General features: G+C 42.8%; 2 protein-coding genes across 4 annotated transcripts in view; one reads left to right on the top strand and one right to left on the bottom strand.

The window, feature by feature from the left end:
• Window positions 1-8,248, bottom strand: part of STXBP4 (syntaxin binding protein 4) — a 67,917-nt gene extending 59,669 nt beyond the window's left edge. Inside the window, exons 1-2 of one of the 3 annotated variants that reach the window (XM_066200596.1) lie at window positions 8,156-8,248; window positions 6,024-6,143 (exon numbers count right to left, since the gene is read on the bottom strand). In XM_066200596.1, coding sequence (XP_066056693.1) covers window positions 6,024-6,058 — 35 coding nt within the window. In that variant the 5' untranslated portion in view covers window positions 6,059-6,143; window positions 8,156-8,248. Of the gene's footprint in view, window positions 1-2,216; window positions 2,285-6,023; window positions 6,144-8,155 lie in introns of those variants that run through there. The other 2 variants (XM_066200597.1, XM_066200595.1) reach the window with 2 other exon arrangements.
• A 29-nt stretch (window positions 8,249-8,277) lies between these two features.
• COX11 (cytochrome c oxidase copper chaperone COX11) lies at window positions 8,278-10,908 on the top strand. The gene is made up of 4 exons (XM_066200609.1): window positions 8,278-8,652; window positions 8,719-8,874; window positions 9,952-10,077; window positions 10,572-10,908. The coding sequence occupies exons 1-4, from the start codon at window positions 8,278-8,280 to the stop codon at window positions 10,752-10,754; spliced, it is 840 nt and encodes a 279-aa protein (XP_066056706.1). The 3' UTR covers window positions 10,755-10,908.
• The last annotated feature ends 2,013 nt before the right edge of the window (window positions 10,909-12,921 follow it).

Raw genomic sequence — 12,921 nt, 5'->3', positions numbered from 1 at the left:
AAAATTCTAGCACTGGCCAAGAGATTCAGCTTCTAAAGAACATCTGCAGCTCTTTTGGTTTTGTAGAAGAAAACTGGACGAGATTTTTTTAATCAAGGTATAAGCACTAGCTCTGAAAAGCAACAATTTCCCAAACCCTCATATTTCCAAATATTTGCAAAATTAGCTTTTGCTTTAGAAAGGCTGGCCACAAGAAGAGACCTAATAATTCTAATAACCATTAGAAACAAAAAGTAAATCTATGCTTCAAGTGCTATATAATTTTCACTGTAGTATTTCTTGAAGTATTTGTTTCACAGGCTGAAAAGAAATACTGAGACTCAGTGTATTTGGTGTGTTTGACAGGACTGCACATGACCTTGCCATGATATGTCACAGCATAAGGTACCCTGTGTAAGGCTAAAAGTGAACAAAACTGCTTTTACTTAATCACAGCCTGAAAGGAAGAAATCACCAAGTCTGGTATTTCTTTAAGAATACCCTTTGGATAACCACCTACTCAACGACAAGAACAGAGCATTTTGCATTCCCACCCAGTACTGTCACTGCAATTATCCCATGAATTTGTTTTGAGGTTGAAGGACAGCATACTAGCCATGCTTTGTCCTGACTTGTCTCCATCTCTGAAATCTTAAACAAGGTACACTGATCTTTAAAATAGGCAATTATTCTATTTTTTTTCTCTCTTGCCTTTTGTTACTACTGCGATTGGTTTTGCTCGGCCATTCCCTCTCAGCAGTTTTCACGTGGCAGTTTTTTTGTTAAAATTAAAAAGCAAGAACAAAAGTTACTTCAAGCTCGCACAAAACAACACGGAGGTTTTACTTTTGTGAAATCTGAAAAGATCAAATCTCAGACTTTAAGTCTGAAGTTTAAGGTTTGCCAGAAATTGTAGAACCTCTTTATATACTACCATATAAAACAATTGTGATATATGATCAAATCTAAACCAGGACAATTAGTAGGAAAGTATCTACATTTTCAGAAGTAATGAGCAATGCTTTCAAAAGAGAGATCCTAATGAAATTAAAATGGATTCTGACAAAGAGGATACAGAGAACACACAATTAATAATGCACAGGGGAGAAGAATAAGATATCTCAGTAACACTGGAATTGTGATGTTGCCACCTACAATTAGAAAGAACTGCCACTTTGGACAGACAACTTTTACAAGGTATTCAGGTCGGTTTATGCTCTAAAGACTAAATCCCTCCAGTACATGCAGTTTAAAATTACTTTACCACATAAAAGTAAAGAAAAAGATTTTCAAATGCCCCGAATTTGTTTAGCATATCACATCTAGTTGACTTTGAGTGTTAATTTTTTTTTTCCCCATATAACTAAGATCTTCAAGTCAAGCTACTTGTCCTATTTCTAATAAAATAAACAGAGTTTTAACAATTTCACTGTAAAATGACTCAGATTCAGTCATTTATCCAACATTTATTTTATGTCATCACTTTTAATAATCATGAAATGTTAGAATATTTTTCCCATGCATTAGAAACATGCAAGTATAAATAAGGAAATAGGCTCCTAAACCATTTGGCAGTAGTAACAATAAATAATTCAATGCTCTTTGCAGAAAAAGATGCAAATTAAATAATCAGATGTTGCTACTCATTTTTTGAGGTCAGGCAAAAGTACTTTTAAGCAAGGTCTTAGCACATAGAGAACATGTGAGGCACGAGATGAAATAAACAAGCAAAGCTCACTAAAATGTACACTATAACCTTCTTGCACTAAAAAATACTAAACTCAACACTCCAGCTGAAGTCCTGGAATGCTAGCAGACTTAAGTGTGCAACATTTTGTGCAGATGCTCTAGTAAGGGCAATTAAAATGAACCCACTTCTATTACTTTTTAGCAGCACACACAAGGAAGTTCAACAACTTTGGGCTTTATTTCTTTTATCAGAAGATAAAAGAACTTATCAGAACATACAGCTCCAGATATTCTTCTGATCTCTGTTCCTTAAAAATTATTAAGTTATTTATGTGCACAAACAAAATATTTACCTATGCTTATCAATGGGAGAATAATACACTTTGCTCACAAAACACATATTACTTGACACACAAAAATCTAAATTATCAACTGTGGCTGTTGATGAAAAGAAGCTGAAAATGCCCACAGCTTTCAAATTATCTTTCCTGTACTTTGCCCAATTACAGACTAGAGCAATGCCCTCAGCACTGAATGGTTCAGCATACCAGTATAAGAGAGAGAGACCATCAAAACGCTCTGGTTCATCTTCAGCCCCTGGAGAAAGCAAGGACATCCTTCAGCACAGCAGGAAAAACAAGGAGAACGCAACCAAAACACACTGGAGGTTTCCAGTTCAGCCGGATAAAGGTTATGAGCAGGATGATTTCTGCTACCAACTAAAAAACCCAAACACAGAGCTCCAGCTGAGCGTCTCTGCCTACTTAATCTTCTCTGAAAGCCTCTGCGTCACATGCACTAATTCACCTAGAGAGGTAATGCTTACTTTTTCTCTCTTTGAAATGGCCATTTAGAGCAACTTTAAAGACTGATAAATGCAAAGGAGAAAATTTACTACACTGTGATTAAGCTATCTAGATCCAGCAGCCAAAGGCAAATGCGACGATTAAAAGAAATTTATTCCCTCCTGTTCTTCTAATAATTTATTTACATGCTCCCCACAAACAAGGTCAAAAGCAGTAACTCATGACCTTTCTAAAGCAATCTTCCTAGCAGACTGGATTATGCACAGCCACACAAAAGGGAAAGCCAACAAAGCAGACTGAAAGTATTAATGAAACAAATGCCATTATGCTATTACTTTTCATTCTCAATCACGGTACTGGCTTGTGCCATGATCTAACTTGGTTTTTAGACTTTCAAGATACAGCAGTCAAAAGTCAACACAGAACTTGGGTTATATATTTTCTCTAGAAATGGAAGCTGACATGCTTTTCTGTGAAAGGAAACAAAATTGCCAAATTTATGTCACTACCTCGAGAATAATCTAGTTGAAGAAGTCAAACACATCACCCCCGTTCCCAGAGGTCAGACCCTGTGATAGGAGACTTGGTCTTGCAGAGGGATGCACATTTTCAGAAGTTCTGAGCATCGACACCAGTTTGGTTAATGAACATTTGCTTCCAGGCTTGCCTCAGAAAAAGTCCCTGTACTACTCCCCCTCTCTCAAAAGATCATAACAAGACTGCAGCTTGAAATGAAAGCCAACTACCCTGTGCTCACTGAAGGCTTTAAGTAGAAAGGTGAATCCTCTCTAGCCAGGAGCAACCCTGTGATCAGACAGCATCTGTCAGGTCTGGAGGTGCAGCAGGAGGGCTCAGCTATGCCAGGAATGCAAATGCTTATCTCAGGCACCGTTGTTTTTTTTTTTTTTTTTTTAAAGCTGCAGTGACTGTGGTTTCATTAGCAGATAATCCTTCTGGGGAAAGGATCCCTTCGCTGAGAGACAACGTGCTGAACAGTGTTCAAATAGAGTGGTCAGTCCTGAGCACCTGCAATGCACACACAGAAGGGGCAGAGTGACCAACCACAGATTAAGGAGCAGATCAGAGAAGGAAATGGGAACATAAAGCAGCCTTTCCAGTTCCCAAATTGCGAAAAGCCCCACTGGCACAGTAATGACATCCATTCAGAGATGAAAATTTGCCCCTTTGTAGCCTTTTCTCAGTCAGCTCGCTCTGCTGGTGTTACTGGAATTACAGAAAAGCCATTGATATTTTAAGCCTCATATCAATTAGATTTGCTCTAGGCAAGGTTACAGAAGATAAAATACCAATAGATTTTCTCCAACAAAATGACCTTTGTTCTTAACACCAGTGGAGTTCAATTTGTGGTATCAATATCAGCAGCATTTGTCAAAATACATCACTCGGACCAACACTGTCAGATTTTCTGCTACAGAAACCCCACAATTAACACATGGCTCAAGGCTCTGCAATTTCCTTGTTAAAAAGCAAAAAATTTCTTTTTATTAAACCAGACATGACAAACTTCTGAACAATTTAAGCAGATATAAATTAGTATTAGGCTTATTGCTCTCATTTTATTAAAGTTATTACCAGTAGTACATCACTTGTTCAGAAAATTGCTCCTCCACCCCTTCTTCAAAGTAAACTGTGATTTGTTCAGCTTCCTGAACTCACTGCCAAGGTTTCTATCCCTCTTTACCTAAAAATTCTGTTGCTATGCTGCTTTTAATGAATGACAGCATCATTGCTTCTCTTTCAAATCCTCTGTCTTTCAAGAACATGCTCAGAGGAACACAAATTACTTTTTACTTCCAGAAAGATCTAGGAAAATTGTAACACAAAACTCCATGAAATTTAGTATCAATGAGACTAAATTTTCAAGAGTTATCTTTTGTTGTTACGTAGGATTCCATTCCAAACAACTGGAAAACTATTCCATTCTGGCAACATTTGTAATTACAACTTGCCTTTCCCAAGAGAAGTTTTGCAATGCTTTAGCAACTGAGAGGGAACACAGGATAATTTAGCAGATGACAAAAAGATCTGCAGAATCTTTGGAAGTTCGATTCACAAGATCTTTATTGTTATAAATAAACCAAAGGCCTTTTACAAAAGTCCTATACAAATCCCTTATGTAACTGTAGCCTTTCAGCTTCACTAACCCTAAGTTCGGATTTTAAGGACCACAGGCAAAGGAATGCCATATCATATAGCATGGATGAGCCCTCAATGTGACCCATCCAAACCCACTCATTATTCAAAATACATTCTGCTGATTAGGTTACAAAGATTAAAAGGAAACATGTATCATTACACAGCAACTGTTAAGCCTGAAAAAAGCTTGGGGAACATTGTAATTGTAGAGAAGCATGAATGATTTGAGGCTAACCCCTGCACAGAGAAGAAAGGTATGATTTAAAGTTTAGGTAAACCTCAGTTAACATATTACCGAGTCTATTCTTGGAAGCATTGATACCATCTCCCATAAAAAATAAAAGCACAGAAAATGACAGCCTGCCATCGGCATCAGCTGAAGTGCAGTTTTAGGTGCCTTTCCGGTTCATCTCTAATGTGAAAAAACACCTTTGGAATACAGGGAGCTAGGAGCTAGTCATGTAAACAACTCATCTTTCACATGACTCTAGCATGTCACAGCTGTCTGAAAGACCTATCTTTGTGATCACACACCCTGAATTCCCATCAGACAAGCAGACTTTTGGCTTCTTCAGGTCTCAGTAAAAAGCAAGCTAACTTTTTTAGTGTTTTGTGGTTTTGCTTTTCAAAACAATCAAGTTATTTATGAGGTGGCATAATTCTAAATCTATGTTAAATTGATTTATTATTCTTCTGAATGCTCTTTGCTGGATACTATTGCACAAGTACAGCAAACACGGTAAGTCCACCAAGAGCTGCCCACGCCTGGTTTTAATTCTGGTTTTGAGGACACCTTTGGCCAGTTTGGAAAGGGTCTGGAGTTACACTTTTCAATCATGACCGAATCCATGTTTGACACTTGGAATCTGATCCAGCTCTTAAGTGGATAAGATTAAGTTTCATAGAATTAATATAATTATTTTATATCCCACGACATTGGTAAAAATATGATGGCTCCTGAGTACTACATATAAAATATTAAAGGTATAGAGACAGAGCATTCTGAAAAAGTAATGGACTGTAATACAAAACCTCCAGTCTTATGCTACTGCAGGTACCCCAGATGTACAAAGAAGTGATCTACTATATACAAGTATATTTTCATAGTTCAGAAGCATTAAATTAAGAAATCTCTATGCAGGGTTTTATCTCTACAAAACTAGTCCTAACCAAGTGCTGATTAACTTAATGAAAAGCTTAAGGGATAATTCCTCCCTTTATATGTAAATTCACTGGTGTTGGTGTCAGTTTTTCTACAATGTTACTGCAGACTGCTTCAATATCAAAGTTATTTGCTTTTAAGACTTCATCTTAAAAGCAATGAAACTGCAAGAATTTTCATATTATAATCCAGTAATTGTATTGCTGCATCTGGGGAAAGAAAGTACTTACTTGTCTGTATTTGTGAGGGGATCTGTACTGGACATCTTCTTAGAAGCACTATTAAAATAAAAGTTCAAAATGAAGAGTTCTGACACATGAAGAACAGGCTCCTACCCAGGATCAAAACTGCTGAAAAAAGAAAAAAAAAGGAGAAACCACTTTTTTAAATTTACATGGCCATGTTTATTTTCGGACATTGAAAACAATTGTATTTATTACTGAGCAGTTGAAATCAAACTGGAAGAAGACAACTGCCAGGACAAAATGGATACAATTCACTGCTGAAAACAGTTAACAACTTGGACACTGCTGTAGTAGTACTGAAATATTTCACATCCTAACTCCCTCTTAATTTATGAGGTAGAAATTAGGATAAACCTGAATTCCTTGTGATTAAAAACTTCTAAAAAAGGAAATAACAGATGACAATTCTAGGGTGATGTAGCATAACATCAAAGACAATCTTTTTTTTCCATTGAAAGTTACTTGGAAAGGGAATGGTGTTTTGTGTGTCTTGTTCTCTCATGTTTTTTTAACTTACTCTCTGGTGAACTTCTCACGTGAAGTACTCAGAACAGGCCAGAACACACAAAATGGGCTTACACACCATTAATGTAGCAAAACCCCCAGAAATTTACATTGTATTTTTATTAGTACCTACAACAGGTTGATAGGAAATACAACCCTGGCTGTACTGAACTACAATCATTTCAAAAACTGCTACAAAAGCATTAATGCAAAAAATATCTGTTGGCATCAGTAGTAGCAAATCTCCCTGACCTTGTGAGGTGCATGGCTGAACCCTCACACGCCACAACCCAGAACAGGAATTATTTCCAAGACAAGAGGGACAAGGAACTCTCCCAACACACCGACCAAGACGGCACGGGTGCTCCTGGCACCGGCGCCACACCACAGACCCTGGCCAAGATACAGCCGAATCCCCAGGTGCAGTGTCAGCCTCCACAAAACCACACCAATTCCTGCGTGTCTGTATTTCTTGTGTGAAAAACAGATTAAATCCACTTTGGAATACCACAAATGCTCCTGCAGTAAACATTTTCAGATTTTGCTCACTAAAGGATCAAAAACCAACCACGTGAGCACAGGGGAAATACCACAGAATGGCTATGCTGAGCCTTTACCATTCTCTTATTCAACATGGAAAACGAAGCAGTACCAGCAGCTGCCAGCCCTTGTGTCATTCACCTTAATGGAGCCACCACAGAGGAGAGGCACAGCCTTAAAAGCGGTAAATTCAAGTATTGCTACAGCAAACTTTATTACACTGCATGGCACCAGCCGTGCGAAAAACGATTGCTTGTGAACTTGCCTGACTTTGCCCATCCTCGGGTTACTGCTGTTCACTTACTAACAGCGCTCGCTGCCTTTGCAGCGTGCTAGTCAGCACCCGTGCCTCCACAAAACCATATCCCTAGAAACGACAATAACGTGAAGCAAAGCACCAGGGGGGAAAAGGAACAAAAAACCAACCGGTGTCAAGTGTCCACAAAAGGGGAGAAGCGGCACGGCCCCGGAAGGACCACCCGGAGCAGCCCCGCGCCCGTGCTGGGCCCGCCAGCGCGGAACCGGAGGGACAACCAGGTACCTGCGGGACCCAGGGCACCCCTCTGCGGCAGGGGCCTCCGGTGCGGGTAACCTGCGGGATAACCAGGTACCTGCGGGACCCAGGGCACCCCTCTGCGGCAGGGGCCTCCGGTGCGGGGTACCTGCGGGATAACCAGGTATCGGCGGGACCCAGGGCACCCCTCTGCGGCAGGGGCCTCCGGTGCGGGGTACCTGCGGGATAACCAGGTACCTGCGGGACCCAGGGCACCCCTCTGCGGCAGGGGCCTCCGGTGCGGGTAACCTGCGGGATAACCAGGTACCTGCGGGACCCAGGGCACCCCTCTGCGGCAGGGGCCTCCGGTGCGGGGTACCGGCGGGATAACCAGGTATCGGCGGGACCCAGGGCACCCCTCTGCGGCAGGGGCCTCCGGTGCGGGGTACCGGCGGGACCACCACCCCTCCCGCTGACGCCGCTCCTGGCCGGCCTTTGGGGGCCACTGCCGCCCAGCACAGCCCGCTCGGTGCGGGACCGGGGCGGCGGAGCCCCGTCGGCCTGGGGCTGCTGCAGTTACCTCGTACACAACGCGCGCCCGAGCCGTCCCGCTGGCCAGCGAGGAGGGGACACCCAGGGGCGGCTCCGCCGGGACCCCCGCGCTCAGCGAGCCCTGAAGGGGCGCGGCGGGACAATGACGCGATGGCGGCTCGGCCCGCCCTCCCCCTCGACGTTCCCCCTTCCACTCCCGCCCCATTCCCACCTCCGTCCCGCCCCGTTCCGGCCCCGTTCCCCGCCCGTCGGCCGGCCGCCTGTCCCGAGAGCCCCCGCGCTGCGGCCATGGCGCTGTGCGGGCCGGGCTGGGCGCGCTGTGCCCGCGGGCTGCGGCTCGGAGCCTTGGCCCGGCCCGGCCTCCGCGGGGCCCGTGGCCTTCGCGGCTCCAACCCCTTCACCCGGCAGCAGGAGGAGGAGTGGCGGCGCCGGAACCGCGCGACCGTGGGCTACATCGCGGCGGCGGCCGTGGGCATGGTGGGGCTGTCGTACGCGGCCGTGCCGCTCTACCGCCTCTACTGCCAGGTACGGGGGGCCCGCGGCCGGCGCCGGCTCCGCGGGCGCGGGGCCCTCACTGCCCTTCCCTGACAGGCCACGGGGCTCGGCGGCACGGCGGGCGTGGGCCGCGACGGGGAGCGGATCGAGCGCATGGAGCCCGTGCGGGAGCGGCTCATCAAGGTCACGTTCAACGCCGACACGCACGCCAGCATCCAGTGGAACTTCAAACCGCAGCAGAGCGAGATCTTCGTGAGTGATCGCCCTCCCCCCGCGCAGGGCCGTGCACACGGGTGGAAGAGGCCTTTGAGATCACCCGGGCTCCACTGTCACCGCGAAACCCCAGCACCCAGCGCCAGCGCCACGGCCCCTGGAGCAGCTCCGGGGATGGTGACTCCACCACCTCCCTGGGCAGCCCTTTCCTAAGCCTGACCACACCGACGGCGGAAAATGTTTCTAATATCTAACGGGAATGTCCCCTGTCTTATCCCAAGGCCATTTCCTCTGGTCCTCTCAGTGCAGGCACGGCAGAAGGGCCCGATCCCACCTCAGTACACACTCCTGGCAGTCGTTCTAGGGAGCGGTGAAGTTCCCCTGGAGCCTCCTCTTCTTGACACTAAACAACCCCAGACGTGTTTCCTGGAACTTTAACCAGCTTTGCTGCCCTTTGCTGGACACGCTCCAGCACGGCGATGTCCTTTTTACAGGACATTGTGTGTCGTTGCCCCTCTGCACGCCCCATTAAGCTATCAAAAGTTACTGAAACTTTTGTACTTATTGAAGTACACACTTCATGGTATATACACAACATGCACATGGTATATACTGTAAAAGTATGTATATATACATTTAAAAATACATAGTATAACAGGATATCTAAAACTGTATTGTTTCTCCTATTGCCCTATCCTTATAGGAACTTTTAATATTTAAAAAATCGAAAATTAACTTTTCTTTTTCAAATTAGTTCTCAAAATAAGGAGTCATGCTTCTTACTAGTTTCTGAGTCCAGTGCTGAAAGAATAACCTCAGAAATTAAATGCACACCGTATCTAGATCTGTATATTAAAAAAGCTCTGGGTACTGTTGAACTTCTGAGGATAATAGAAGACTCAGGGAAAATGGGTAAGATTAAAAATACATAGAACAAATTAAGGCTTTTGAATATGGGTGAATTGCATGTAATCAAAAATATGTGTGAAATAACCAATTTGAAACAGCAAAAGAAGAGAATTCTAGATAAAGTCTAAAGAACTTGGTTTGAGGGGTGGACGGCTGCAGTGGGTTTAAAAAAAAAAAAGAAAATCACTCTACAATTATGTTACACAGGTGGTACCAGGAGAGACTGCACTGGCATTTTATAAAGCAAAAAATCCTACTGATAAACCAATAATTGGAATCTCCACCTACAACGTTATCCCCTTTGAAGCAGGACAGTATTTCAATAAAATACAAGTAAGTGTGAACAAAGCAAAGATTGCATTTTCCTTTACATGAATGAAAACAGTTACCCATAAATTGCATTTTAATCCTGGACACCATTCTTTGTATGCCAACATTTTAAGAAAATACCTTGTTTGTTTTAATTGATAAAAGTGCATCAATTCATTCTTAGCCTTAACTGCCCTCACACCAAGCTGCTCATGCCTTCAGAGTGGCTCAAAAATCTTAGTACCACTCTGAGGGGAGGTGGAATGATGTGAGCGAGCTTGGCCCCTTGACACCTTTACACGCTTTATTAAAAGCTAATTTGTTTTTTTCCTATATCACCACAGTAACAGAATTGCTGTCTTGTTCCTCATCTTATTGATCCTTCCCAGGATTTTAGGGGTTTACAGGGAATGAGAGTTTATTTTAAACCTTGAAGATTTCTCTCATGTTGGCAGAGATAAAATTTATTGTTACTATTGTTGTCTAATTGTGGATTTTTTTTTTCCTCCCATCTGCAGTGTTTTTGTTTTGAAGAACAGAGACTAAATCCTCAGGAGGAAGTGGACATGCCTGTCTTTTTTTACATTGACCCAGAGTTTGCAGAGGACCCTAAAATGGCTAAAGTTGATTTGATCACCCTCTCTTACACCTTCTTTGAAGCAAAGGAAGGACAGAAGTTGCCACTTCCTGGGTATCAGTAATGGGCCTTCTCTACAAAAACTTCTGCTACATCTGAGTGCCAGTTTTGATGCCACTCTTCCGTGGAAGAAAAAACTGTAGGAGTACTGTGCAGTATGAAATTCAGTATGAAATTAAATTATTAAACCTCCATGGGCACACACTGTTATGGATGTATATGTATATATATTTTTTTTTGATTTGAAACCAACTTAATGTATCCCTCTTTCTTAGGGATAGTATTGATCAGACAGCGGAAGGGAACAACACACTGTTCCTGAAATAGGGAGGGTTTTCTCAGGCCATCTTTTTTTTGAGATGTTACCTGAATACCGCAAGGTAAATTTTTAAACCAATGTGGCAATTAAGATCTTCGTTTAAATACAAAAGAAAAAATCAGTTGATTAAGCATCTAAAATTCCATCGCTGTTTCCGGAAAATGACTTGCATGTTAAGTTACTTGAGAAAAAGGTAAACCCAGGTAATAAATTAAGGTAATCTCATAACTAAACAAAGTTAAACTGTTATTTCTGTGTAACCCTCCCTGGCACAGGAGATGATTCAGAAGGTGATGCACCCTCTCATATGTTATTACTGAATCAGTAATTCATTTGGTAAGAGCAGACTGCTCTAAAACTGTTAGCATGAGAACAGTAATTTAAGCTTGAACACATCAGATCTGTGGGATGGTTTTCATTTCAAAACACCATCTTATTTCCATGTTGTGTCCCACTCATTGGAAGGATCTTGCTGCTAATGAGCGCTCTTTGCCTCTGCAGAGGGCTCTACTCTGGGCAGCTCCACAAGAAACAAGCTTGGCTTGTGTCTGGCATGCTTTGAGGGGAGGGCAGCATATAATCAACTGCTCTGAATTGCAGCTGAATGAACAGCATAGGTGTTTCCTCAAAATGCAAAATCAGCCCATTCAGAGGCTGAGTTGACCAGAGCCTGCCCAGCAGTGCAGCAGCTCTTCAGGGGGACTCTCTGTTTACCATCAGAACATGTCAGCCTCTATTTATGTAACTTTTGGTCATTATCTGTCGGGTAGGTGTAGTAACACTTCATCACTGCCTTGCAAGCAAGGAACAAGTTGCAGAGCAAGTTCAAGTAACCTCATTTTTCAGGCAGAAATTACTACCAGCCATTGTCTCTTCTGCTGGGCCAGCAGAGATCTAACAAAGTAAGGCTGATGTTGGTTAGCTTGGACTCTGAAAAGGCAGTGGGTACTTCAGAAATAACTTCCAGCTACTTAAGTCTCAATATGCATACAGTAACTCAAAAACTACTTTCTCGAAAATAAATGTACGCTACCTTTAAAAAGGATTATTGTACCAATTATTTGTGTTGGTTAAACAGATTCTGGATGACATATAGGTCTTAACTGTATATTAAAGATTGAAAACTTCATTCTTTCATCTCTCTAATGCATTTTATTCAACAGAACGTGAAGCCCACACAAGTGAAATACATCAGCAGGAAGATAGCAGCAAGCTTTGTAATTCCAGTCTGCTTCAGGAAAAAAAAGTAACATAAAGAAAAATATTTGAATCCAGGCTAGGGGGAAAAAACCGAACAACTTCTTACCTCCAGTTGTCTTTAGTCCATTGTCCTGAAAGCTGAACTGATTATGGCAGTTCTCCACCCATTGCTTTATTCTGGCCACATTCTTTAGAAGAAAAGGAATAACCCCCTGGCAAGTGGCAATTGCATAAAAATGTGGGTTCTTCCCTTGGGTTTGAAAGCCCAAATTTGCACTGATGCTGAGCACATTCCCTCTACAACACAGGCTCTAACCTTGGTAATGAGCCAATTCCCTTCCATCACTGTAATCACTGTGCTGTAAACACGGAGAGGTTCTGTCAGCAGTCACCCATTATGGATTACACTGAACAGCCCAGTTTGATTTCTTACCCTTCACTGTGGGGGTTCTGCCAATACAACCCAACTGTAGGGGAAAAATTTAAAAATCAATCCACCTCAAATCCAATTTTCAGCTGTTTTCTCAGGCAGCTGTCCAGACCACTGCAAATTCGCAAGAAAAATGAGAGTAAAGCAACTCAGTTTTTCACCCTGGCTTAACAAAACTCCCAGAATTCTTCAAGGTTGTGTTCTGGATAGAAGCAAGTTGTTCTAATGGTCCTGCAGCAAACTGCACAGATTCACACTAAAATACTTCCAATGCTACCTACA

The sequence above is a fragment of the Chamaea fasciata genome, unplaced genomic scaffold, assembly GCF_029207755.1.
Source record: "Chamaea fasciata isolate MVZ Bird 193981 ecotype frontalis unplaced genomic scaffold, bChaFas1.0.hap1 SCAF_19, whole genome shotgun sequence".
NCBI lineage: Eukaryota > Metazoa > Chordata > Aves > Passeriformes > Sylviidae > Chamaea > Chamaea fasciata.
The sequence above is the reverse complement of the archived record's forward strand: the minus strand, read 5'-3'. Positions and strand labels throughout refer to the sequence as shown.